Source organism: Peromyscus eremicus, chromosome 2 (assembly GCF_949786415.1).
Source record: "Peromyscus eremicus chromosome 2, PerEre_H2_v1, whole genome shotgun sequence".
In the NCBI taxonomy this organism is placed as follows: Eukaryota; Metazoa; Chordata; class Mammalia; order Rodentia; family Cricetidae; genus Peromyscus; species Peromyscus eremicus.
In genome coordinates this window covers 158,268,737-158,296,609 of record NC_081417.1, presented here as the reverse complement: position 1 = coordinate 158,296,609, position 27,873 = coordinate 158,268,737, and the positions used below count along the sequence as shown (strand labels likewise).

At 52.1% G+C, this 27,873-nt stretch overlaps 1 protein-coding gene across 2 annotated transcripts; it reads left to right on the top strand.

Annotated features, from left to right (window-relative positions):
* The first annotated feature begins 3,552 nt into the window (after positions 1-3,552).
* Positions 3,553-27,368, top strand: H6pd (hexose-6-phosphate dehydrogenase/glucose 1-dehydrogenase). 2 transcript variants are annotated; one of them, XM_059255409.1, is made up of 5 exons: positions 3,553-3,671; positions 11,694-12,330; positions 13,738-13,855; positions 24,091-24,360; positions 25,382-27,368. In XM_059255409.1, the coding sequence occupies exons 2-5, from the start codon at positions 11,713-11,715 to the stop codon at positions 26,743-26,745; spliced, it is 2,370 nt and encodes a 789-aa protein (XP_059111392.1). In that variant the 5' UTR covers positions 3,553-3,671; positions 11,694-11,712; the 3' UTR covers positions 26,746-27,368. The 2 variants fall into 2 exon arrangements, with proteins under 2 accessions (XP_059111392.1, XP_059111391.1); XM_059255408.1 differs by lacking the exon at positions 3,553-3,671 and adding an exon at positions 5,581-5,700.
* Positions 27,369-27,873: the final 505 nt, after the last annotated feature.

The following is a 27,873-nucleotide window of genomic DNA, read 5'->3' as shown; positions in this document are numbered from 1 at the left end:
GTGTGCCTGGAACCCTTGGAGGCCAGGCGAGGGCTGGAGTTACAGATGGTTGTGAGCTGCGGTGTACATGCTGGGAATTGAACTCAGGTCCTCTGCAAGAGCAGTAGGCACCCGTAACTGCTGAGTCATCTCTCCAGCCCTGCTGTGTTTTTTTGGGACAAGGTCTTGTTTTGTATCCCAGGCTGGTCTCAAGCTCTCAATCCTTCTCCCTCAGCTTCTTGAGTTAGGGGGTTACAGACATAACCTGGCTGTCATACTCTTCTTCTGGCCAGATGGTAGATTTCTCAAGATCTAAGAAGGAGCCATCCCAGCCCTTCAGCTCTTCAGTCAGCGTGATCAGAGGAACCAGCTGAGCTCTTATGAGCCGTGCCTTGCAGTTTTCCTGTAGCAAGGTGGTTAATTGTAGTTGAGGCATTGTGGGAAGTGCCTTCATGATGCTGATGTTCAGTGGTAGAAGCTAGCATTTCATGAGAGCCTACGGCTTGCCAAGCATTGAGCTAAAGTGCCTTACACGGATCATCTTCGTGTGTGCTTATAATGGACTTGCTTTTCTGTTCTGTGGTTGAGGAACAAAGAAGTTAAATACCGTCTCGGGTCACCAGCTGCAGGGAGGCACAGAGTTGAATTCCAGATTGTATACTCAGTGTATAGCCCACAGGACCTTTCAGGTTTTACTAGGATATCGACTCCCTGTCTTTCTAATATCAGAAGGAGGGCACACAAGTCACTATTAGGCAAGTAGACATGGGGCCTTAGCAGAGACCAGTGAGAGGCCATTAGTGTTCGGGGTAGCGTGGCAACCTCGAGCAGTGCCTGGCCAGCTGGCTTGTGTGAGCCGCCACTGTGAGGAAAACCAGTGATGCTACACCAAGCTGTGGGCCGCGTTGTTGTTTGGGGATATAACCACACATTTTTTTTTTTCTTCTCGCTCTCTCTTTTTTAAAAAGGTTTATTTTTTTTATTTTTATTTCTGTGTAGGAGTTTTTGTCTGCATGTATGTATGAGCACCACATGTGTGCACTGCCTGCAGAGACCAAAAGAGGTTGCTGGGACTGCAACCTCTGGGACTGCAGTTACAGGTTGTTATAAGCCGTCGTGTGGGTGCTGGGAACTGAACCTGAGTCCTCTGCAAGAATAGCAAGTGCTCTGGATTGCCGAGCCGTCTTCTTAGCCTTTAGCCTCACATTTGATAGCGGCATTGGAGGTTAGTACTACAACCATTTCTGTCACCCCTGAGTTGCCTGACCTTCAGCAAGGTAGTTGACCTTTCTGTGTCTTAGTTCTCTGCTACACAAATGGTTGATGATGGTACCTACCTCACAGAATTGTGAGAGGAGTAAAAGAGTCCGTCACTTGTCATACGCTAGGCCTAGCATTTGGCATATGGCATATGCGCCATAAATAGCTCACACTGCTAATAGTCTTGGTATAAGCAAGAAGCAGCTGCTGGTGGGTTGCAGTGTCACAGTGCCTGAAGTGGCCGTTACAACGTATTGTTTTCATGCCATCATTCAGTCCTAGGCATCTTGTACATGAGGTTATCTTGTGTGTACATGAGTGATCCTGTGCAAATGGTATTTGTTTAGCAGACATCACTGGGGCTTGCTGACTGCTTGGCCCTGTTTGGGATGCCGGAGATGCTGCAGTGAGATGAGCGTACCTCTCCCTGTTCAGGCTGGACTTGATGTCTTGGGAGAAAGAGTGGCGGACAGTAAGCAAGCTCCATGTAATCATCATACAGGGTCCTCGGAAGTGTTAGAGACCTAGGGCTGGGGATGTAGCTCAGTTGGTGGAGTGTTTGCCTGTCATATGCTACACGTCCAACACTGCATAAAACTAAACCTGGTGACACATGCCTGTCACCCTAGCATTCAGGAGACGGGGGCCGGGGAGAGCAGAAGTTCATAGGGCAGGAGAGATGGCTCAGCAGTTAAGAGCACTGGCTGCTCTCCCAGAGGACCTGGGTTCAGTCCCCAGTACCCACATGGCAGCTCACACCTGTCTATAACTCCCATTCCAGAGCACCCCAAGCCCTATTCTGGCCTCTGCAGGCCCCAGGCATGTGTGTGGCACACAAACATACAAAACAACCACACACATAAAATAATTTCAGGGAAATTCAAGGTCATCCTCAGCTACATAGCAAGTTTGAGGGCAGCCTAGGATCCATGAAGCCAGGAAGGAAGGAAGGGAGGGAGGGAGGGAGGAGAAGGCAGAGAGGGAGGGAGGGAGGAAGGGAGGGAGGAGAAGGCAGAGAGGGAGGGAGGGAGGGAGGGGAGGGGGGAGAGAAGGAAGGAGGGAGGAGAAGAAGAAACTACAGAGAGTAGAGTGGGGAGGAGGCATGAAGTGGAGTGGCAGTTCTAGTATTTTGTGGAGTGGTCTGAGAGAGCCCGACTGAGCAAATGGTCTTGCTGCAGATAGTGAAGGAATGCACCATGTGGGCACCTGTGGGGGAAGTAGGTCAGACAGAGACAAGAGCCAGGACAAAGGCTGGAGGCAGGAGGATGGGCAGAGTAGTACAAGAGGTCATAGAAGTGATAGGGAGAAGCTAGACTGTGTCGCCCCTCCAGACAAACCTGTGAACAGAGAACTGGCATGATACCAACCCTGGGAGGGTCCCTCTGGCCCCTGGGCCGACTCAACTCTGCAGGGGCCAGAGGAAGCTGTAAGAGGGGAGGAAGGGCCTTCTGTTGTAAACCAGGCGGAGGTGATAGCAGAACAGACAAAGACGGTGAGGAGCACTGTACTCCAGACCTCAGTAACTTTTATTGTGTTTGTGTGTGCATACGTGTGCATACATGTGGAGGTCGAACGGCAGGTACTGGAGTTGGATCTCTCCTTCCATCCTGTGAGCTGAACTCAGGTTATCAGGCCTGGTGACAGGGACCTATAGCTGCCCCCAAATATAACCTGAAGGTCGACACTAGTGTTTTCCAACAGACCAGACACCCCTAAGGTTTATGATCTGAACATGTGTACGTTTACCGGGGCTTGTGGGAACTGCATTTGAAGCAGGTTGAGAGGTGTGGTGGTACATGCCTGTTATCCCAGTGCCAGGGAGGATGAGGCTGGAGGATGGCAAGTGGAGGCCAGCCTGGGCTACGTAGAGATGCTTTGTCTCAAAAACAAAGAAACACAAACCTGAAGGGAAGGAGAGAAGGGAAGGGGAGAGGAGGGGAGGGGAGAGGTGGGGAAAGGAGGGTAGGGAAGAAGCTAGATTTGGGGTAAATAAACCAGTTGGATTTTGATGTGGTTAAGCCTAGTCAGCATTCAACTAATGTAACCAGAGGATCAGAGTGTGGGTTGATTGACCACTCTAGAGGTGAGGTGGGAGAGTCCAAACTGGAAATACGGGCTTGGCCACACAGATAGCAACTGGCTGGTCAACTTTGAACAGCTACTATGTAGGAGGCATATTGACCTTGTTCTTAATAGAATTCAGTTGGTTATTCATTCATATAACTTTGATTTGGTAATGGCTATGCTTGACAACCAGCCGGGAAAATACCCGGAAATTTAGCAATCAAATCTTGCAAACAGGTATAAAGGGGCTTTGGAAAGGGCTCTTTGAGTGTAGAGAAGAGCTTGGTCTGGAAGCCCAGGTCTCCAGATTGGCCGCAGAGGACCAAATGCAGATCAAGGTTGATTGACACTCTTGTTTGCCTGCACTGGTGAGTCTGACATCGGACCTCAGAACTAGAGGGGACCTTTGGCTGGTAGGGATGGTTTTATAAATGTTCTTTCATTTCAATTCTTGCTTCCTTCCCAGTTCTTTTAAAAAGTCCAGATTTCTGGGCCGTGATTTGAGGAACATCCCTTCTTCTAGCCCTACCCCCAGGAGTCAGCTTTGTCAAGGCATCTGTGGGAGCTCGGAAAGGGTGTGTGTGTGTGTGTGTGTGTGTGTGTGTGTGTGTGTGTGTGTGTAGGGAATGACCCCTGATTTTCCCTCTCACTGCTGTGGCTAGCCAGCAGCACCAGCCCCATGCTTCTTTCTCTGCTGACCCGGGCAGGGACAGCTGTAGGCTGGCTGGCCATGTCCCCCTTTCCTGTGAGAGTAAATGGAAGATGGAACTTGACCATGGCTGGCCAAGTCAGTCTTTCACCTTTTGGAATGTTAGCAGGGCCTTTCTTCGTTGGGAGTTGGAGAGCCAAGGGTGTTGAAATAAGATCCTTGTGTGCACACTCAGTCCTAATTCTAAATTGAGCCTGTCAGAGCAGTGCATTGTCACCCAGAGAAGGCCCACCTGTCTTCCTGCTTGCTGACTCCACCTCTTTTTTACTTATTTTATTTTGTGTGTTAGAGTATTTTGCCTGCATGTTCATATGAGCACCATGTGATGCTTGGTGTAGGTTTCCCTGGAACTGGAGTTAAGGATGGTTGTGAGCCACCGTGTGGGTGCTGGGAATGGGCCCTCTGCAAGAGCAGCAAATGCTCTAAACTTCTGAGCCTTCTCTCCAGCCTCTGTCCTCTCTTATTTTTCCTTGCTTTTCTTTCTTTTGATTTGGGGTTGCTCTGTAGCCCAGGCTAACCCTGAACTCACAATCCTCCTGACTCCCAAGGGCTGAGATTGTAGGCTTGAGTCACCAGGTCCTGTTCCAGCTGTGTCTTGAACACAATTTGTTATATATGAAATTGTATCCTCCACACTCTTTCTAGCTTGTTTGGTTTTCTGAGACAGGCTTTCTCTGTGTATCCCTGGCTGTCCTGGAACTCACTCTGTAGACCAGGTTGTAGACTTGGCTTTATATTTCTTGGCCCTGTGACCCACAGAGGTCTCTGTCTCCCCTAGCACTTCCCTGCCTATATAGATAGGTGGTGGCGTCTCCTTGATAGTGGGGTGGGGACCTCCCTGGAAAGCGTGGGACCAAGGGCCAGTAAACTACCTGGACATACTTAGTTTACTTCCCAGGCAAGGAAGCTGAGGCCTTGCCAGATTAAATGCCCTCTTCAAGGTTGTGTGGTTATGGAGGATGAGGGTAAGAGTATGTCTGAGAACGATGGTTTCCAGTGTCCATGTTGACGTCTCTGTCCTTCTCTCCAGCTTCTCGGTCTGTTTAGCAATGGTTTCCTGACTGATCGCTTAATTAGACAAAGAAGAAAGCAAGGGAGAAGAAAATTCCTAAGTGGGCGTTTGGTTTCCTGCCTCTTGACCAACATCCAGCATCGTGTGTACAGCTCTGGTAGATTATTTCATAGCCCCTTCCTCTCAGTCAGTGCGAAACCCCTCAAAGGTAGCCTCTGCAGCAGCGGGAGGTGCAGCCGCAGGGCGGAGAGCCGAGCTCAGCTCTCACTGTCCTCATCCTGGGAGGCTGATATTGGTGAAATTATTAAGGCCACTCCACGTAGTTAAAAGGGAGGTTTATTTAGTGGCGTAACTTACAAATGAAGGGATAGCTTACAGGGTCTGGAAAAGGTGTGGCACAGTCCGGCGGTGTTCTCTGGAGAACTCTGCTCGGTCTACCTCCAGCATCCAGGGTCCAGGAACCAAGAGAGCTGGCATATCCAGATCTCGGGTCTTCAGGGTCCTCCCTTGGCTCTGCCTTGTAGGTGTGACAGTTACTGAAGCCTCAATGGGGGTTGGAACTTCCAGATCAAAGCTGGAATGGCTACCCACTACAGGCTAAGCTGGCTGTGAGATTGGTCACAGGCTTTGCTCACCAGAGTGCTTGGTGGGGTTGGCTCTGTAGCCCAGAGGAATGGTCAGTATCTCAGCAATGGTGTTGTGCCACTCTAGGGTGGGAGATCACTTTATATTTAAATCTCTTCCCCCCCCCCTCCCAGACAGGGCCTCCAACTACTTATATTTGAAGCTGACTCTGAATTTCTGACCTCCCTAATTTCACCTCCCAAGTGCTGGGTTACAGGGGCACATTGCCATACCTGGCCTATTTGAGTCGTCTAATTAGTTAATATTTGTCTAGTATTCATTAAAAAAACTTTTTATTACTCTTATTTAGTGTGTGTTACATGCATGCATACCCATTTACTTGCCATGGTATGCATGTGGGGGTCAGGGAACAAATTCATGGAGTCAAATTTCCTTCTACCATGCGGTTCCAGGGACTGCAATTGGGTCACCATGCTGCTCAGTAGCAAGAAGTGCCTTTACCCACTGAGCCATCTCATCCACCTGGGGGTGGGGAATGAGAGAGAGGAAGAAAGAGAGGGTGGGAGGAAGGGGGAGAGAGAGAGAGAGAGAGAGAGAGAGAGAGAGAGAGAGAGAGAGAGAGAGACAGAGAGACAGAGAGACAGAGAGAGAGAGAGTGTAATTGTTTGTTTTTTGGTTTGGAGACAGTCTTACTATGTAGCCAAGGCTGGGCTTGAACTTTTAGTAATTTTGCCTTAGCGTTCTGACTGCTGGGATGACAGGCATGTGACCTCATACATGGTTGTGCATGTTTTTGTTTTGCTTTGGTTTGGGTCACATACCTCATCTCTACTCATCTTTACAACGCTTCCCTCTTTCAGGTCAGCAGAATCTATCAGGATTTTTTTTTTTAATGTACTGGAGACTGGACCCAGGCCTCACTCACGATAGACAAATGCTCTGCCACTGACTGGGATCTTCAGCCCTTTTCTCATTCTTAATTTTGAGACAGGGTCTAAGTTATCCAGACTGACCTCAGACTCCATTTGTAGCCCAAGCTGGCTTGAACTTTTGACTCTCTTGTTTCAACCTCCCAAGTGCTAAGATCATAGGCATGAGCCACCGTGCCTGGTTTCTGCCATGTTTTATAGATGAAGAAGTCAGGACCCAAATGGATTAACTATTTTCCAAAGGTCCTGTAGAAGGAGGGTTAAGCCCAGTGCTTCGGACTCCCTCACCCCCCCCCCCCCCGGGTCATGATTGACCAAGAAAGAGGGTTTAGCACGGTGACAAGAGCTTTATAGCTTCATAATTTATTCCTCCTCCTAGTCTCCTCAACTGTGTTGGGGAATATTATTTTTAGGTGTGTTACTTTTGTTTATGTTGCATTTATTTAACTCTGTGAAGCTGGGTTACTGTGCCTGTCTAATGCACCTGATGGTCTAATAAAGAGCTGAACAGTCAATAGCGAGGCAGGAGAAGGGACAGGTGGGACAGGCAGGCAGAGAGAAAAAAATAGAAGGAGAAATCTGGGAAGAGAGATTGAGAAGGAGGAAGACATTAGGGGCCTGCCACCCAGCTACACAGCAAGCCACAGAGTAAGAGTAAGATTTACAGAAGTAAGAGAACGGGAAAAGCCCAGAGGCAAAAGGCAGATGGGATAAGTTAAGGAAAGCTGACGAGAAACAAGCTGAGCTAAGGCTTATTAAGAATAAGCCTCTGTGTGTGATTTGTTTGGGAGCGGGGTGGCGGCCCCCCCCCAGAAAAGAGCAAAAACAAACAACAACCTACAACACAGCTGTCTTATGAGAATCACGTCAGAACCAGTGGGGCCAGCACAGCGAAGTCAGCTCGTTCATGTTGGCTACCACAGTCAACACAGGGCTTACTCGGAGCCATTTATGACCAGGAGAAGGGAACTAAAGCGTTGGAGGGAAGCTCCAGCAGGATTGTTCTGACCTGGTGATGGAAGCAGGAGGCCAGGCCGGCGTGTGCATGCTTTATTTTTTCCCTTGGTGTGTATGGGTGTTTTGCATGCACTATATGCATGCTTGGTATCTACAGAGGCCAGAAGAGGGCATTGGATCCCCTGGGACTGGAGTTACAAACAGTTGTGAGCTGCCATGTGGGTGTTGGGAATCTAACTCTGGGAGCAACTTGTGCTTTTAGCCACTGAGTTGACTCTCCAGCCCCAGGCATGTATGTTTTGACGCTGATGCCTTCTGTGCTCAGTGCTCTGGAACCTGGCAGCTCGAAGTATGCTCCTTGGGCCCAGCCATCAGCTTTGGCCTCTCCTTTATCTTCTCCATCAGAATCTGCATTTTAAATAGTTCCCCAGGGAACTCAAGCACACAGCACAGTTTGAGCTATGCTGTTAAGGTTAAAAAACAGGATCATAATGAAAAACAAGTAACACATTCTCCCCTCCCTGCATCAACACTTGAGACAGATGGGAGAGCTGGCCCTGAGATCCTAAGAGCAGGAGACCTGTCCCTGCCCCCAACCAGCTGCAACACTCAGGAGAGCAGGCCCTGCACCTCACTTGGGCAGCACAGTAGAGCTGACCCTGTTGGTGGACCTGTGAGTGAGTCAGCCCCAGAGTTGTGAGCATGGGAGAGCTGTCCCCATTATTCATCTGTCATGTGGCAGCATGGGCAGAGGAGAGATGTCCTCTACTCCCCACCCATCAGTGCCTGAGGCAGGTGGAAGAGCTGGCCCTGAGGTCATAAGAGTGGGAGAGTTGTCCCTGCCCCTCACCAGCTGCAGCACTCAGGAGAGTGGCCCCTATGCCATGGCTGGGCAACACAGTAGAGCTGGCCCAGGAGGTGTGGATGTGGGAGAACCAACCCTGAGGATGTGAAAGTGGGAGAACTGGCCCCGCCCCTTGCTCCTCACTGCAAAGGGTGAACTAGCCAGGGCAATGCTGGAGAGCTTACCCCAGTGGTGAAGACAGGGGAAGAGCTGGCAGGCTGACCAACCCTGCAACTACCCAGGCCCAGAACCTCCTTCTCCAGGCTGTTCTCTGTGTTGACCCACCCCAACATCCACCCTATCTGTGATCAGCTGGAGCATGAGGGTGAGGGATGGGGGTGGGGTTGATCCCGTGGACCCAAGGCTGCAGGATCTCTATGACACAGGGCAGCAACAGGGTGTCCAGGGAAAGTCCCAGTGAGGGTCTGGCATTGATGGTGTAGCAGAGACCAGGGGCCTTGAACCAGACCAATGATTCTTTGTGATAAATGCTTGCATGTAAAAATGTATGGATAAAGGGGTTTACTGATAAAGAAAAAATATTTCTCAAAATTTTGTTTTATTCTGGAAGTGGGGGGTGGGAGGGAGATTGGTGGGATTGGGAGGCATGATGTGAAAGACACAAAGAATAAATAAAAAGAAAGTTAGAAAAATGTGTGCCACCCACGCTGACTTCAGAAAGAGTAGTTATGGTAGGTGTTTAGTAATCACACTGTAAACAGTTCTGTTGAAATTCCCAGTGCTGCTTGCTTCAAGAGTTCTGGGAATGCAAGAGAGAAGACTGGTTGAGTTGGGCACTAGGTCCAGAACACACATGTTGTCCAAGGAAAACGGTGTGGTAGAGGACCAGAAGGCAGTGTGCGTCAGGTGCCATCCAACCTCGTCCTTAGAGAGATGGCCTTGGGGTCCCCCACCTGACAGCCCCGTGAGACTCCCAGCTTCTTTCTGTACCAGCACATCCCGAGCCCTGGCTCCCAGGGCCGGGTCAGGAGTTTGGGATGCAGCTTGCCAGCTGGCTCCTCCTCCTTCTCCAGGCTGTTCTCTGGGCTTCGGATTTCTCCTGCACTGACCTTGCAGCTTTTCCTCCCCCGGGGCAGAGCTGGTGCCAGCGAGAAAGAAAGGCTCAGGTGCCAAGGACGGGAATTGGGAAGCAGAGGAGAACGGAATGCCCTGGAGTCCATCTGTGTATTTGAGAACAGAGATAGAGGGTGGGCAGGAGAGGACCTGGGGCCTCTCAGGTCCTTTGAATGGATGGAGGTGTGGTGTGTCCTCTGGATGCTGGCACAGACACTGTTTGGGGGCCTTTGTCCTACTTGGGTGTCACCAGAGCCATCTTGGTGGTGGGTCCCCAGAGAGATGAAGAAGAAAGGCTAGGACCAGGTCAAAGCGGGTGCATGGCTCACACCTGCAATTCCAGTACTTCAAAGGCTGAGGCAGGAGGATTGCCATGAGTGTGAGGCCAGCCCGGGCTACCGAGTAAGACCCTGTTTCATACAATAACAGTAACAGCAACAGTCAAACAGACAGGCAAGTTTAATCCCAACAGAACAGTGCTGGTAGGCTGGTCAACTCTGTGGGGCCTGGTAAGCTCCATGATCTCTCTAACCCCCTTTCCCATCCGTGTGGTCATATTTATTCTGGTCATGCTGTCTGGTTTATGAACGGTGTTCCGCCAGTTTCTGTAGTTCCCTCTTCACCTTCCACCTCCATCCTGCCCCTATTTCCACCTTTACTTCCCTTAGCTGTGGTTCCTGCCCTCTCCATTCCTTTGGCCCTTTCCCAAAGCCGGGCTTCATGGAGAGCTGGAGGACTATAGTGATAGAAACACAACCCTGGGCTAGAACAGAGAACCAGCCCAGTAAATACTCAGGTCCTGTGACTTGCCTCAGACCTTTGCCTCTCAGATGTACCAGCTGCCACACGTCGGAATGGCAAAGCTAGCCAGGCAGGCATGTTTGCCTGTGGAAGGCCAAGCGATTGCCAGGACCCAGCTGCCACTCTGTCACTGTGGAAACTTCATTCCACAGCACTTCAGCCTTCCCATGTGCAAGGGGACTGTAGTTAAACTGTCCTGTGTGGGTCGTCAGGGCCCTGGTCTGGATCCAGTGAGATCAGACTGAGAACGTTTGGTTTTGTGATTGGCACCTGTGAATATCATTTTATAACATCAGCTTTCCTGAAAACAGTGGCTGAGAGGCAGCAGGTACTGCCTAAGCATCGTGTGAATGTGAAGTCTTTTTATTCTTGCAACAAGCCTGTGATGGAGGCATCACTATAGCACCCATTTCAGAGGAAACGGGGTGTCGCCAGGCTAGGAGCAGAGCTGGGTTGATACTCAGGCACTAGGCTGCACAAGCCTGTTTAATTGTTGTTGTGATGGTTTTTGGTTTTATTTTTGTGTTGGGTTTGTTTGTTTATTTGTTTTTCAGACAGAGTTTCTCAGTGTGGTCCTGGCTGTCCTGGAACTCGCTCTGTAGACTAGGCTGGTGTTGAACTCAGAGATCCACCTGCCTCTGCCTCCAGAGTGCTGGGATTAAAGGCGTGTGCCACCAAGTACTTTCCTGTTTTTTCCTTCCTGTGTTGGGAACGGGACCCAGTGTCCTCGTTATACTGAACAGTTTGCTACTGAGCCACCCACACTCCACCCCCAAGTCTGTGCTTTCTCCATCACATTTATCTGTGCGTGTGCACATGTGCGTGCATGTATACATGGAGGAGCTCAGAGGACAGCTTGTAGGAGCTGATTCTCTCCTCCCACCATGTGGGTCCCAGGGATTATACTCAGGTTGTCAGGTTGGGGGCAGGTGTATTTTCACACTGAACCACGTTGCTGGCCCCCACACCCTCTATTAGTTGTGATTTTGTGTGTGGAGTCCAGTAGACATGGGAAAAGGCTGGGCGATGGGTGAGAGAAGGTGGCCACTGGCTGAAGGGCACCTGCTGCTGTTCCTGGGTTAGGCTTCCCCTGCTGTCCAGCTAGCCTGTGCTCATGGCTGAGGCTAGCTGTGGCCGTGAAGTGGCCCACTCCTCTCTCAGCACTGTGGGCCTCGCTGGTGATTTGTGCCGCTCTTTGGTGCTCCTAGCAGCAGAATGCCCTGGATCCATCAAATGGCCTAGGACTCTCCCGGGCCCAATTCCTGCTTACAAAGCAAGCTCCCTACACACCGACTTCCTGGCACAGAAGCCAGTCTGCTCAGGGGAGGGGAATGCTGAGTGACTATAACATTTCCCCAAGAAACATGTGGCTCTGTCTTGCCAGACAGGAAATGTCTGATGCTCTAGCTGTGTTTCTTCCACATCATAACCTCCTGAGCCATGTCTGATACTTCCTCCTTCCTTGTCTCTTCTTCCCAGGCACCCAGACGGTTGGAAGATGCTCATAGCGGCAATGTGCTTAGCCCTTCTGGGCTGCCTGCATGCCCAGGAATTCAAGGGACATGTTTCCATAATCCTGCTGGGAGCAACCGGGGACCTAGCTAAGAAGTACCTGTGGCAGGGACTGTTTCAGCTCTACCTGGATGAGGCTGGGAAGGGCCACAGTTTCAGCTTCCATGGGGCTGCCCTGACAGCCCCCGAGCAGGGCCAGAAGCTCATAGACAAGGCCTTGGAATCCCTCTCCTGCCCCAAGGACTTGGCACCCAGTCGCTGTGATGAACTCAAGGGTCAGTTTCTACAGCTGAGCCAATACCGCCAACTGAAGACAGCCGAGGACTATCAGACCCTGAACAAGGACATTGAGACCCAGGTCCGGCAGGATGGGCTCTGGGAAGCTGGCAGGATCTTCTACTTCTCTGTGCCACCCTTTGCCTATGCAGACATTGCCCGCAACATCAACAGCAGCTGCCGACCACGCCCAGGTGCCTGGCTGCGGGTTGTTCTTGAAAAACCCTTTGGCCATGACCACCTCTCAGCCCAGCAGCTGGCTTCAGAACTTGGAAGCTTTTTCCAGGAAGAGGAGATGTATCGGGTAGACCATTACCTGGGCAAGCAGGTGAGCTGCAGCTTGGAGTCCGTCATGCCTGTGCCGTGTGGGGTACCATGGATCTATCATCAAGGACTTACTACCAAATGTAGAATTGGGCTAGAGAGTGTTGGGAACCCTCAGGATCTGTGGTCTTCCTGAAGGCAGACAGGAGATGTGGAAGCAGGAGAGACCAGTGAATAGCAGGAAGGACCATTTTCTATCTCCTTGTCTTGGCTTTCCAGAGAGGGTGTACATCCTGATCTCCCCATGTTGACCTGCCTTCTCCACAGAAGTGGTCCAGGGACTCTGATATCTGGATCTGTTTTTCATTTGGAAATGCTGTGGGAATTAGAATTAGCTTTTTAAATCCCTCACCCATCTGCCTTTTAAAAATAAAAATCTTGGTCATCTTGAATTCTGTCTTGAGGCAAAAGGATGATAACAACTTAGAACTGAGTGAGGGAGTGGACCCCTGAATCCAAGTGGTTCAGTGAAGCCTAGAAACAGGAGCTGGGAGCTATCTAGAAGGTACAGGTCAGCGGCCAGTTCACTCTGCACAGGCCTCAGAACTCTGGGCTCATCAAGGGCTAGCATTCCCAGCACAGAGTGCACTGTGCCTCTGCCCTCTGGTACCCAGACTGCTGAGCTGGGCCACATACTGGGCCACATACTGGGCAGGGAACCAGCTCACAGGCACGTGCCTCCCTTCCCGTCTGACCCTCTGCGCCTGTCATGGTAATAGCCTCAAACTGTGCTCCCCAGACCAGGGCCAGTCTTGATAAGGGATCAGTGCCCTGGAAATGAAAAGGAATATTCTTAAATGTATACGGTTTAAAGTTTTTCATGTTACAATTTTGTCATTAAACTATTTTTATTAAAGTTGATAGTCTTAAAAGATAGGGTTCGGGCTGGAGAGATGGCTCAGAGGTTAAGAGCACTGGCTGCTCTTCCAGAGGTTCTGAGTTCAATTCCCAGCAACCACATGGTGGCTCACAACCATCTGTAATGAGATCTAGTGCCCTCTTCTGGCCTGCAGGGATGTGTGCAGGCAGAACATTGTATACATAATAAATAAATAAATAAATAAATAAATCTTTAAAAAAAAAAAAAAAAAAAGATAGGGTTCATTTTTTTCCCCTTTTCTTTCCTTTTCTTTCCTCTTTGTACTGCAGATTGAACGTGGGGTCTCAGGCATGCGAGGCCAGCATTCTACCACTGGCCACAGGAAGACAGTCAATTTTAAACATGTTCTTTCGTGGCTGGAAACTGTTTAAGCCATTTAGTTTTAAGTATCTCCATTGAGCTGTGAGACCTGAGGTCTAGGACCTGGTGCCCACAGACGGTTTCTCCCTTAAGCGAAGAGGTCTGGAGCTCGGGAGCCAGGGTTCTTCCTTCACCCAAGAACCTGGGATGACCAGTCTTCCTCCCCGACAGGCCGTGGCTCAGATCCTGCCCTTCCGAGATCAGAACCGTAAGGCCTTGGATGGCCTCTGGAACAGGCACCACGTGGAGCGCGTGGAGATCATCATGAAGGAGACCGTGGATGCAAAAGGTACGTGGGTCTGGTGCCCCGTGGGTCTGGCGCCCCTCGGCTCCTCAGCCTTGCCTGCCTGGGCTTCGGTGGCGCTCCAGGCTGCAGTCTGGAGTGCCAGCCAGGCCTTTGCACCATGGCCAGCTCAGCTCGGAGGGAGGAGTCCTGTTGGTGTGTAAGCTCCTGCTGCACTCTTTACAGAGCTGACCTGCAGGGTGCCTGGCGGCAAAGCCCAAGTTGTCACTGATGCCATAGGAGGCATTTGGTCCAGTGACAGGCACCTGGTGCAGACACTTGAAACAGCTGACAAGAAGTCAGTGCTGGAGGAGGTTACGCCAGGCATGTTTTCATGTGTGTGTCTGTGTCTGTATGTATGCATGTATGGTGTTTTTTGAGACAGGGTTTCATAGCCCAGGCTGGCCTCAAAATTACTACATAGCCAGGAATGACCTTGAACTTGTGATCCTCCAGCCTCTGCCTCTCTGGTGCTGGGACTCCAGGTGTGTGCTGCCACACTCCCATACTCCACTAATGTGGGTTTTACACTAGTGTGATGTGGATCATTGCAGTTGTGAGGGTTTGTACTTGTGTGAGTGATGCCACCGCCTGGGACATGGCAGCCTCTCCTGTGCCCTTCTCCCTCTCAAGTGACCTCTAGCACCTTGCTCTTCCTATGAGAGGCCTTTGCGGTCACTCCCTCCGGAAGCCACAGACTTCCATTGCTCTCTGTGGGGCTGCTCTTGTCCTGTGCTGGCCTCGCTGTCTCTCTCATGTGATTGTAGATGCCAGGAGGCCACCTGTCTTACAGAGTACTGAATGAATGGTGCCAGTCCAGGGTCGGGAGACAGCGTATTACACTTGTCTCTGTCCCTAGCGTGGTGACCTCAGTGTGTCACTGTTACATCTCTGGCAAGAGTAGGTTTTGCAGGTGATGACAGATAAGGTTACTTTGAGCATTCTGCCATGTTATTACAACACTTTTAGAAGTGCTGTGCTTGTGTGTGCATGTGTGTGCACACATGTGTCATGTGATCTTGTGGAGGTTAGAGGACAATCTTTGGAGTCAGTTCTTTACTACCATGTGGCTCCTAGATATTGAACTCAGATCATCAGGCTTGGGGTGGCAAGCACATCTACTCACCAAGCCAAGTTTCTAGTCCTGTTATTATAATTAAAACTATTTTTATCTTTATTTCATTATTTCATGTGTATTAGTGTTTTGCCTGAAAGTGTATGTGCACCACATGCATGCCTAGTGTCCAGGGAGGTCAGAAGAGGACGCTGGATCCCCAGGACTGGAGTCACAGACAGTTGTGTGTCACCATGTGGGTGCTGAGAATTGAATGCAGATCCTCTGCAAGAGCATAAGTGTTTTTAACCACTAAGCCCAGGGTTTAAAATCTCTCCAGCCCTGTTACTAAAATTTACAACATTGGTTCTTACATCATCATCCTCTAATAACTGTAACAATAATAATTTAAAAAGCTAACTGTCTCCCCAGAAGCATATGAGGTGGGGACAATTACTGGCCTTCTCTACAGGAAGTGCTATGGTACTCTGTCCAGGGGCCTTGGTCTGTTTCTAGGCCAGCACTGTGGCCCTGGCTCTCACACTTGGCACCACTACACAGTGCCACCACCCCACACAGCTGTATACCTACCTTCTGCAGCTGCAGGAATTTCCTGGGGCCACCCCCCTCATACCCCAAAATGTGACCTGACTAGAGGAGAGAGCTCCAAGCTCCTGGACCAAAGAGCAGCTAGCTAGAGGTCTGTCCTTCCTCTCTTCCGTCTGTCCATTTTGCTTTGTCTTTCTCTTCCCCTCAGTAACTCTGGCTTCTCTCCTCGCTCTTGGTGTGTGTAGTTAGTGCTGGAAGCTCTGGGCTGGGTGGTAGGTTCTCAGACGAGATCCAGCCTCTGGGAGGCTGGGGTGGGGGTGAGAAACTCCAGTGTGGAGGCCACAGGCAGACTGTGGTAGGCAGGTGAGGAATGAGGGGCAGGAGGCTAGACAGAGCTTCCCAGCCAGGCCTAGACAGGCATCTCTCCATCAGGAGGCACTGGGTCTCCCTCCTCCAGGATCACAGCAGAGAAGAGGTACAGCCCCCTATGGTGACTTCACCTGGGTCTCAGGACGTCTCCAGAGCCCTTTCAGGTGTCTGATGTCCAAGCAGGAGTGTGTGCTGCACCTGTCCTTGCTTCGTCTGCAGAGCTGAGCTGCAGATCTGGTACTGAGAGCATGGGTCCAGTGGAGGTGCAGTGACCACTCTGGAGCCAACCAGCAGTTTCTGCTGTCTGGACTTGGTCTGGTCCTGCCGCAGCTGGGAGGCAGGGTCTTGCTCCCTCTGCCTGGCGTCTTCCCTGTGCTCACCACGGGGCGTGGAAGAGTCCCGTGGGTAGAGCTGGCTCTGGTCCTCTCACCTCTACATTCTGCCCCTCTCCTGCCCATGTCCTCCATGTACTGCACACCCACTATGGACTCTTTGCAGGGTCTCTGTGGAGACAGGGGCCAGGCAGGCTATGGCAAAGGTGCCTTTGAAACTTAGAAAATGGAAGCCAAGGAACAGGCAGAAAGGCAGGTGGATGCCTGGGCAGGTGGATGCCTGGGCAGGTGGATGCCTGGGCAGGTGGACTTGCTGAGTTGAGCCTGTAACAGTGAGAGTGTGGGTCTGAGCAGCAGCTGGTACCCGGTGGCTGTGCCCAGGGAACGGTCATGGGCTCTGGCTACAAGGCTGCTGTAGCAGGTGGACTTAACTGCGCCTGAGCCTCCAGCACAATACTCTCCCACTCAGTGGGACGCCAAGCGGCCAGGCTCCCCCTTGTTCCCAGGGCTGTTGTGTGGGACTGGCCAGCTAGCCGGGTGTGCTTCCTTTCAACAACTGCTTTGTTTCCTTTAAGACAGTGTCTCTCAAGGTAGCCTAGGCTGGCCTCCATCTTACAATATAGCTCAGGCTGGCCTTGAACTCATAGAAATCCTCCTGCCTCAGGCTCCCAAGTGCTGGGATTACAGACACATGCTGCCACTTCCCTCTTCTAGAATCTGTTTTTGTTGCACTGGCCAGCGGGACTGCTGCTCTGCTGGGTCTTTCTGGTCTAGGTACAGCAATAATGGGAAATTCTGCTACCAAGCCCCAAGCCCAGGAGGAGGGCTCTGTCATGGGCCACTTTGGCAATAGAATGACACACGTGAGTGCTGGGAGGACAAGTCTTACACGGTCCTAAGGAGGCATCTACAGAAGCTCTGGTGACCCAGGCACGGTCCCCCTCTCCTACCTTCCGGACAGGAACTGTAGATCTGCCCAAGTGCCAACATCTGGGTGACAGTGGTGGGCTCAGAAGAGTGATGCTCCTGATGGCCTCAGTGTGGGCTGAATGTTTCCGAGGCTTAATTCTGAGCCCTTCAGTTTGAATTTTAAGCAAAAAGACCAAGGTCACAAGGCATTCCCAGTCCACTGCCATCCCCTCCCCTCCCCCTGCCATACCACTCATTCCTTACTCCTTCCTAGGAGTAGATGCTGGGGGAGTCTAAACTGTACCCTGCGTTCTGGTAGGGGAGGGGCTCCTATCCAGGCCTGTTGTTCCCCTGCCCCTCCCCTGCTTTGCAGCAGCCATGGGAAAGGGACTTTTGAACTGCAAGGTCACTTGGCTCTTTCTCCCACCCCCATCCACCTGGGTGGCAGCAGTTCCACAGCTCCCTCTCTCCCTCCTTCTGGGTTTCTGCCGCAGCCTCTGGCTCAGTGGAGCTTGCTGCAGAGGCTGCTGCACAGGCTGGGGCACCCTGGATGAGGAAGCAAGAACCATCCATCAAGCCAGTAGTAACCCCGCAGTGTCTGACCTGGGTTCAACCCACAGGAGGCCCTGCCCCAAGTCACATACGCCCTAGGGCCCTCCGTGGGGTCTCCTGATGCAGCAGCATGGGCTATGGGTGTGACCTTGGTTAGGTCACCTGCTGCAATGTAGCAGTGACTCCAAATGGCTGTGCAGAGGAATCAGGTCTTTAATGACAGAGGTTCCGTTGTGTTCCGCATCCTCTCAGTGCCCAGGCCTCAGGAGTTGGCTTTCCTCACTACCTTGTACTCAGAGGCACTCTGTACTAACCCAGTTTCCCTCTGCACAGAAGCCTTTGGAAGGGGTGGGGGTGGGGGGCACACTTCCCGAGGCTGTCCGTGCTGGGCAGTGTCTCTGTCCAGGCCCCAGGGAAAGGAGTGTGATGTATGAGTTAGAGTGACTGCCCTGTGCCTCTCACCAGGGCACAGAAACAGCCAGGGTCCTGGCGGGCAGCACCAGCTGTCCTGCTCCTTCCACCATGTGACATAGGGTGGCGCTGGGCACTTGCTCAGCAGAGCAGTGTCCCTTCCGACCCATCTGCCGCACTGTCTGCAGGCTGAGCTGCGGTAGCTGCAGCCTCGTGCCCAGAGCGAGGCCCCGGGAGGAGGGGAGGAGCAGCCAGCCTTCAGACAGTTTCTGCTCTGCCCTCACCGGCCTTATTTTTAGCGATCCCTGAAGACATTGGGAGGGACTGCAGCTGGCTTTTAGTAGTTTTTCCTTTGTTTCATTAAAATAATCTATTTTTGCTGGGAAACCCAGCTCTCGCACAGCACCGAAGCTATGGAAGGGGGTTACTGGTTCATTTCTGGGGACATGACCCTCAGCTCAACGTTTGTAGTGCTGAAAGCCACGGTAGTGTTCTCTGGGTGATTTTTGGCTTTAAACTAGGTAACGTCCATGGATGTACTTAACAAATAGAGATGCTCTCCAAGTTTACCAGGAGAGGAACAGTCTTAAGATGCCTATCCCAGCCAACGTTGGCTTAGTATGTAACAACCTGTAATTGGTCTGTAATACTTGTCCTTTCTTACTTAGCCCCCACCTCCATTTCCATATATTGACAATCTGCATAATATATTTTTAACAGCTCTATATTTTTGTTCTGTTCTATTTATATCACAGAATATGCAGTATAAGTTCTATACGTAGGCATTTTGGCTGTTTCCAGGTTTTGCTATTTTAAATAGTACTTTCTGAAATTTTTTTCTGAGATCAAATTCACATTCTGTAAAATTCACAACTTAAAGTTTGTGACTCAGTGTGTTTTAGTACTTTGCAATATTGTGCAGCCAGTCTCTACTTCCAGAACGTTTGTGATCATTAACTGTTTCCCCTCCAGTATATTTCTACAGCGGAGTCACCTGGCCAGAGATGGGAGGCAGTTTCCAGCTGTCTTCCATTCCTTAGACCGACAGGATGCCAGAGGGCAAAGCCGTGATCCACCCTGGACTCGCACAGTCAGGAGCTGAGTTCACAGGGGCTTTCTTTGAGTTGGCCATACTGCTTGCACCTTCTCTTTCCAATAATATAGATTTTAGCTGGCAACCTTTAACCTGGGAAAGGATGTGCAAAGCCAGTACAGACCCCCTTTAGGGAAAAAATTGGGTTCCTGACAACTGGCAGTTCCTGGACTAAGTCAGCACCTTGAGTCCCATGGGAGCGCCAGCGCCTGGCTTCCCACCTGCCGCTCAGCAGCTGAGCCCCTGCACAGTCTCTTTTTCCTTCACATGTGGCCCAGGCCACAGCCCTGGTCCTTCATAGCTGACCAGGTTGAGAGCAAAGACCAGAAATCCACGGGTTGTGCTAAACACAGGCACACACCCCGAGCCTGAAATGAAGAAATAAAGACAGCTCTCTTCCACTCAGCAGGTAGTAAACCCCAGGCATACAATCTCCCCAGAATCAAGAAGCCGGTGGATAAAAATAGGAAAGGGGCCACTCGGGGATTTAGGAAATTAATGAATAGTAAGCAGATAGCGGGCTTTTAAGGACTCTGGTGCTCTCTCTCCGTCAAAAATTCATCTGTTCTTAAAGCCGTAACCGTCCTCTCTTTGCTTAAATCTGCTCTAATTCATTGATTTTTATCAGGTATGGGTTTTCATGTTTGAGTATCCCTGAAGCTGGATTTGCCATCGAGGGTGCCAGGCTGAGCCAGCACCCAGCTTCTTCCTGTGGCTATAATTAGCCAGGTTCGAATCTCAGGCTCGGTGGAGTACATTGTTGCCTCACCTTGTACCTCCAGTGACCTTTCAGGGATGACCACCAGATGTCACGTCTGCGCTCTTCAGAATCAGCAGGTTTTAAATGGTGTCCTTGCACCTTTCTCATAAAATGCCAACTACTTTTTTTAAAAAAGTATTTGTTTCTATTTCATGTGTATAAGCATCTTGCTTGAATATATTCCTGTGCATCACACCAGTGCCTGTTGCCTGTGGGTGTCAGAAGAGGGTGTAAGATTCCCTGAAACTGGAATTAGGGATGGTGTGAGCCACCATGTGGGTGCTGGGAACTGAATCCTGGTCCTCTGTAAGAACAACAAACAGTGAGCCATCTCCAGCTCCCTACCATTTTTAAAAATGTATATCTTTTTAAAGGACTCTTTTTATTTTATTTTTATTTTTTTGAGACAGGGTATCACTATGTAGCACTGGCTGTCCTGGAACTCACTATGTTGACCAGGCTGGCCTCAAGATCACAGAAGTTTGCCTTCCAAGTGCTGGAATTAAAGGTGTGGGCCACCACTGCTTGTCTCTATTTTTGCTTTTAATTGTTTGTGTGTGTGTGTGTGTGTGTGTGTGTGTGTGTTTGTATGTCAGTGTGTGTGTGTGTGTGTGTGTGTGTGTGTGTGTGTGTGTTTGTATGTCAGTGCAGTACCTTTGGAGCCCAGAAGAGGGCATCAAATCCCCTGGAGCTGGAGTTCAGGTAGTTGAGGGTGTTGGGAACCGAACTCAGTTCTTCTGGAAAAGTGGCAAGTACTCTTAACCACTGACCCATCTCTCTAGCCCCCAACTGCCTTTTACATTTTATTATTTCTATGCCACCATGTCTCTCCAGCAGGGCAGGTTCTGAAGACTTAGGGTGCCTGCTCAGAACATGCTCAGCTTCACAAGTCTAAGCCAGGCTTGCCTCCCTTTTATCTGTTTGGATTAAATATTAACTAGATTCCAGGAAAAATAATGCTTAGAAAACACATGCAAGGTGAATATAACTATGTAATAAGAAATGCAAACAGGTTTTAATTCAAATTTTTTTATCCCCCCCCCAATGAGCCCAGAGTCTCGAGCATAATAAATAAACATTCTACCACTGCGCCACATCCAAGTGCCTTCCAGTTTTTTCCATCAAAAACCCTTTAGTGCACTTATTATTATTGATGTGCATGTATGGGCGTGTGCACGCCATGGCACACAGTGGAGGTCGGATGATAACCGGTGGGAGCCGGTTCCTCTTTCCATCTGTGGGGCCTGCGGGTTCCGGTCGTCAGCCTTGTTTGCAGACACCTCTGCCCATGGTCATCCTCACCCCCTCTGCAGTTATTAAAGCACCTGAAGAGCTCTGTGTGTGTCTCCTTGGACTCTGTCCTGTTTCCTACCCTCTGTTGTTCCCAATTTTGAGCGTGCTTACTTCGGTGTGTACGTTTGTGCACTTTTGTATGTATGTGTGTGTACAGATGTGTGCGTGTGGGGGGCCAGGTGTCTTCCTCAATCATTCTCCACATTGTTTACTTTGACTTAGGGTCTCTTTGTGACCAGCCAGCTATTACTGGGGCTCCCCTGTCTCCACCTCCTCAGGGCTGGGGTTGCAGATGTGCACCACCACACCCAGCTTCTTATTCGGGTGATAGGACTCTGATCTGAGAGCTTCATGTGCACAGGACGGGAACGTGGCTGACTGGGTCGTCTCAGCCATGCCTGGTTCTCTTTACTCCTGTCATGTGTGTCTGTGTCCTTAAAGAATGCTTGTTAAACTTCAGTGAGGAGCCACACACTTACAGCAGCTTTTGTTTTGCCTGTTTCTTTTTTTGTGGTGCTGCGGTTGGAGCCCAGGGCCACATGTGGGCTAGGTGAGGCTCTGCTGCCAAGCTCCCCCAGCCATCCTTTCACCTCGTCAGCCTGCCTCCCTCTGCGCGCTCAGGGCTCTTTTCTACTCCGACTCCCCCGGCGCCTTCTGATCTGTAACCACCCCTACTGAATTGCCAACTTCAATGATGGTTACTAACTGAAATCCTGTTCATGCGGGCCAGTTTCTGGCCTATTTGTTTATTTATTATGACTTTGCTTTTCTTTGTGTGTGTGCATGTGTTTGCACTCACATCTTTGTTAGCACATGTGTGTGCTGGTACCCTCAGAGGCCAGAAGAGGGTGTCAGATCCCCTGGAGCTGGAGTCACAGGCAGTTGTGAGCTGACCGATGTAGACTTCAGGAACTGAACTCTGGTCCTCTGTAAGAGCAGGAGGTACTCTTAACTACTGACCCATCTTTTCAGCCCCTGTACCCTCCTCAAATAAGTTCCTACTTGATCCAAGCAGTTCTGTCTCCTTGTGATGTCCTGTGCCAGGACGTGTGTGCCAGGACGTGTGTGCCAGGATGTGTGGGCATTCGTTCCTTCTGCTGCCTACTGTGTGAAAGTGGCAGTACCTTAAGCAGCAAGCCCGCACCGTGGGCCTCACGTGCAGACATGAATGGCCAGCATCGAGTGGGCTGGAGAAGGCAGGCCTGCAGTATTGGAGGCCCACGCCCCTCGGTGCTCAGAATACATAGGAATCAGTTAGCTGCACAGCAGTGTGTGCGGCAAAGCATTTGGTAAGCGGTTGCGCTCTGTGCCAGGCTTTCAGGTTTGCTCTGTGAGTGAGGTGGTGATGGACTGGGTGTTGGCAAGCTGGGACACCCAAGGCTGTGATGGGGGTAGCGGTAGATCTGAACCCTGTGCTTCGATGCTTGTGTCTGTGTTGAAGTCAGGGGTAATCAGAACTCACATACCTTAGTCTAGGAAGGAGGGCTCCCCTAGCCCGGTCACATGATCTCTTCCCATGTAGAGCAGGGGTAAGTATGTACTTGCCTCGTGGGGACTTTGTGGTACAAGAGTGACATTTGTCAGGTGTTCGGTGCTGTACCAGGTCACAGGTGGCAAGCTTTGGGCTCCGTGTTCTAGGCACGACCCCTGACCTTCACTGTGGCCCTTCCCACCTGTCAGCCAGCCGTCTGTCTCCACCTGGATGCCGACACATGAGACACGTGCATGGTTTCCTTCCCCTTGTCCCTGTCCTGCCCTCCCACTCTGTGAGTGTTACCACCGGCCACCCTGTTGCTCAGGCCCAGGTTGAGGATCTGCTTTGCCTCCTCCCCTCTCCCTTCACTCACACTGTCCTCTTCTGTGGCAAGTCCAGTCAATTCCAGGCAGAAATGACTCTGGCTCCTCGGCCACTGCTCTAGCGGGACCCTGGCCACCCCTTCCATCTCTTCCGGCCTCCACAGCCTCGCCACACAGCAGGCCAGGGCCCTGCTCTCGGTGTACCTCAGGGCTGCTCCAATGGAGCCATCCAGGGGCTTCCCTTGGAGTCCAGAGCACTGTACCATTCATTACCTCATCCCACAGGACCTCAACTCCCCTCCAGCCTCGTCTCCACTGTCTCCTTGCTACTTCTCTGTCCAGCCCCAGCAGGCCCCATCTCTCCTGCCCCAGGGCTGTGCACATCAGGGTTCCTGTACCTGAAATGCTCTCTTCTCAGAGGAGCCTCCCATGACCCTCTGTCACAGCTCACAGTTTTATTTCCTTTCTCTCCTTCCCCCTTTCTCTCCTTCCCATTTCCGTGTACCCTGGCTAAGTGTGCTCTTGCAGTGGGGCGTGCGTGTGTGCGTGCGTGCATGTGTGTGTGCGTGCATGTGCGTGTGTGTGTGCGCGCGCGCGTGTGCGCGCGCGTGCATGTGTGTGTGCACGTGCGTGCGTGTGTGTGTGTGTGTGTGTGTGTGTGTGTGTGTGTGTGTGTGTGGTTCTGTCCAGTGGTTGGATACACATCTAAGCAGCTCACAGTAGGAGGAGGCTGTCAGCGTCAACACCTAGTCCTTTCTCAGCCATCCTCCCTCCTCTCGCCCTGGCTAGGTTACCCCCTCCCTCTCCTCCCACCCCCGCCCGGCCAGTGCCCAGGGAAGGAGGGCAGGCAAGGAGGCCAGCCAAGCTCCGCAGATGTTTCTGCCTAGCCCTGAGACTAGAACCTTCCCAAGACAACTCCTGAACAGGCCCAGTGGGATGATCCCTTCTCTAGATGTTGATGGAGGGGGGCTGCCCCAACGTCCCCTTTCCTGTCTCATGTCGAGGTCTGCAGTGACCCTCCTTGTCATGGGTTCTCTGGATGAAGGATAAGGATGCCGGGACAAGTGATGGGTAGTGTCTTACCGCCTCGGGGACCCTTCTGACAGCCCCCCTGTCGCTCAGGCCGAGCCAGTTTCTATGAGGAGTACGGCGTCATCCGTGACACACTGCAGAACCACCTGACGGAGATCCTCACGCTGGTGGCCATGGAGCTGCCCCAGAACATCAGCAGCTCGGCCGCCGTGCTGCAGCATAAGCTCCAGACCTTCCAGGCCCTGCGGGGGCTGCAGAAGACCAGTGCCATCCTGGGCCAGTACCAGGCCTATAGTGGGCAGGTGCGTCAAGAGCTGCAGAAGCCAGACGGTTTCCAGAGCCTGACACCAACCTTTGCAGGTAGGCACCAGAGCCGGCAGCTGTGGGGCCTCCGGCAGCTGGAAGCAGCTGTTCCAGCCAGTGCCCTATGGAGCGTGGTAGCTTGGACTCCAAAGAATCTTTACAAGAGGGCTCAGTACATTGTGATCACCACCCCCTAGGCCTTCTGCCATTTTAAAGCTGCAGGTCACCTACAGCAGCCTCCATTCAGTTCCAGAAAGGTCTCCTGAGGGCATGCCTGTGGGTTTGAGATAGGTGCCACCTTCGTGGGCTGTGTATATGTCTTCCATAATATGGCAAACCTCAGTCCAGCCACAGCCAAGGAATGTCCCTGTGGACAGACACCACATTGGCCAGCAGATAGTTGCTAGATCCACCTGGAAAGTTCCAGAAGCCTTTGGGGAGAGCAGCTGGATCCTAGCAGGTAGAGACCATGACTGTGAACAGCCCTGCATATAAAGGCCATTTGATGTGCTGGGCAGCGTGTGAACCTCCTCTCAGTCCGTCCTCACACACCACAGGCAGGTGCAGTTCTTGTCCTCGTTGGTGAGGATACAGGGTGAAAAGGCAGCATCTCAGCTAGGCTTGAACTGGTGTGTAGTTTGTCAGCGCCTGGCGTCTGTGACTGTGGCTCGCACACACATGCACACATTCCTCCTACTCCATAGACTCCTACCCCCACCCACCTGGCTTCCACTCATGCTTGGCTTGGTTTTGGCATTCTGGGGTCTTCACACAAAGAGACGCTGCCTCGGGACACTGCCCTTATCCATCAGGATCCAACATGCCTCCTACCCCTTTTGCCCCACGAGATCCTTCCATGGCAGACTCCAAACCCAGTTAGACCAGGTCTCTCAGAGGGACCTCAGAGTGCTGCTGTTATGGCCATAGAGTTCACCTTGCTCGCTGTTTCCATCCCTGCCTGGGAAGAAGAAGCAGCAGAAGGCACAGCGGGCCGGGCTGAGCGGGGCCCGGGGTGCAGGGTGGCTGCAGAGCCAGCTGGCAGGCTGCGGTGTGGCTGTCTGTTCTTTCTCCACCTTAGGTGTCCTTGTCCACATCGACAACCTGCGCTGGGAGGGCGTCCCTTTCCTCTTGATGTCTGGCAAGGCCTTGGACGAAAGAGTGGGCTACGTTCGGATCTTGTTTAAGAACCGGGCGTACTGCACCCAGAGCGAGAGACACTGGGCGTCCGCGCAGAGCCGGTGCCTGCCCCAGCAGATTATCTTCTACATTGGACATGGCGAGCTGGGCCACCCCACCATCCTGGTCAGCCAGAACCTGTTCAAGCCCTACGTCCCCACTCAGAGCTGGACGGAGGTGCAGGGCCAGCCTGGGCTCCGCCTTTTTGGTCGTCCTCTGTCTGATTACTTTGCCTATAAACCTGTGCGGGAGCAAGATGCCTACTCCACCCTCTTGTCTCACATCTTCCACTGCCAAAAGGAGTCCTTCATCACCACAGAGAATCTGTTGGCCTCCTGGGTCTTCTGGACCCCCTTACTGGACAGTCTGGCCCTCGAAGTTCCACGCCTTTACCCCGGGGGAGCGGAGAATGGCCATCTGCTGGATTTTGAGTTCAGTGGTGGTCAGCTGTCCTTCTCCCAGCAGCAGCTAGAGGTGTTGATGCCAGAGCTGGGGTCAGTCCCAAAGCCCAGTGACTTCCAGGTCCTCAGGGCCCAGTACAGAGAGAGCCCACTGATCACTGCCTGGCCGGAGGAGCTGATCTCTAAGCTAGCCGGTGACATTGAAGCCACCGCAGTGCAGTCCGTACGACGCTTTGGCAAGTTCCACCTGGCACTGTCAGGGGGTTCCAGCCCCATAGCCCTCTTCCAGCAGCTGGCCACAGGGCATTACAGCTTCCCCTGGGCCCACACACACCTTTGGCTGGTTGATGAGCGCTGCGTCCCTCTCTCAGATCCAGAGTCCAACTTCCAGAGCCTGCAGGCTCACCTGCTGCAGCACGTTAGGGTGCCCTACTACAACATTCACCCCATGCCGGTGCACCTGCACCAGCGGCTTTGTGCTGAAGAGGACCAGGGGGCCCAGACCTATGCCAGCGACATCTCAGCCCTGGTGGCCAACAGCAGCTTTGACCTGGTGCTGCTGGGCATGGGCACTGATGGGCACACAGCCTCCCTGTTCCCACAGTCACCCACGGGCCTGGATGGAGATCAGCTGGTGGTGCTGACGGAGAGCCCTTTCAGGCCATACCAGCGCATGAGCCTCAGCCTGCCCCTCATCAACCGTGCCAAGAAGGTAGCTGTCCTGGTCATGGGGAGGACAAAGCGTGAGATCACCATGCTGGTGAGCCGGGTGGGCCATGAGCCCAAGAAGTGGCCCATCTCCGGCGTGCTGCCTCTTTCCGGACAGCTGGTTTGGTACATGGATTACGAGGCCTTTCTGGGATGACAGGCGCACCCTGGTCTCAGTCTCTATCGAACTTTCTGTCACCCGCTCAGTGTGCCCCAGCTGTCCCGAGCCTGGTACCAGAGTCAGGCCCCAGAGAAGGGAGGATGAAATTCTGCCCTGCTTCCTGGGCCCACTGGTTCTGTGTAATTATGGTGCCTGGACACAAAAACAAGGCAGAACTCGGACCTCTGCTTTGGAGATGCCTCGAAACCCAGACAGGAGGGAAACTCTGAGGTCTCCCTCAGTTACTCGTCAGTGTCTACTACGCAGAGTAAGACAGGGAGAGGCTGCACGTTGAAGAAGCAGTGTGGTGTGCGCAGACTGGCCGGTGGACCTGGGACCGGTTTCTGTAGGAAGAGGGGCCCGAGTTGGTGGAGAGAAGGATGCAGACTCCTGGTGAGTGGGCCAGGCAGGAAGAGTAGACACAGTCCTGGGATTGCACTGGGCAGCCTGCCTCCTCTGGAATCCCGTCATCCCTCTGTGCATCTAGCTGACGTCTGGTCCTTCCTCAGGCAGCTTCTACCTCCTCAGTGCCTGACAGCCCTGTCCTCTGCATTCCCATTGCCCTCAGCCTCTCCCTATATACAAAGGAGAGACAGATACAGACACTGCCATGTCACACACACACACCCCATCTAAAGACCTGGGCTCCCCTTTCCCCACTGAGATCTGTTCTGCCCTCACAGGGCCACAGGTGTCTCTGATCTAGTAGATAGGGTGCTCTGTCTGCTCCTGGGGGGATGACTGCAGCTCACAGCCTCTTCCTGGAGTGTATGTGGCCAATTCCCAGCACTAGGGGGCAGGCTGCAGCTAGCCCTCATCACACTACCTCTCTAGGGGCCCCAAGCCTGGCAGCTGACTCTGGGGGTGTCTCCACCTCTCTTCACCACTAACCTGGTACCACTGGGACCAGGACAGACGGCTCCTAACTGCAGCCTCCTCCAGGGCCTCTGCATTTTTATTTTTTAAAAGAAAGCCGACAGCATAAAGCAAACTTCTCAGGGCACGTTCAGCTTTTGTTTCGTCCTCCTGCTTAGTCACGTGGACAAGGCAGGGCATAGAAGGGTTACCATGGCCCCTGCCTCCCAGTCACGCTCTGTCGGTCACACAGTCTCAGTCTTTTGGAAT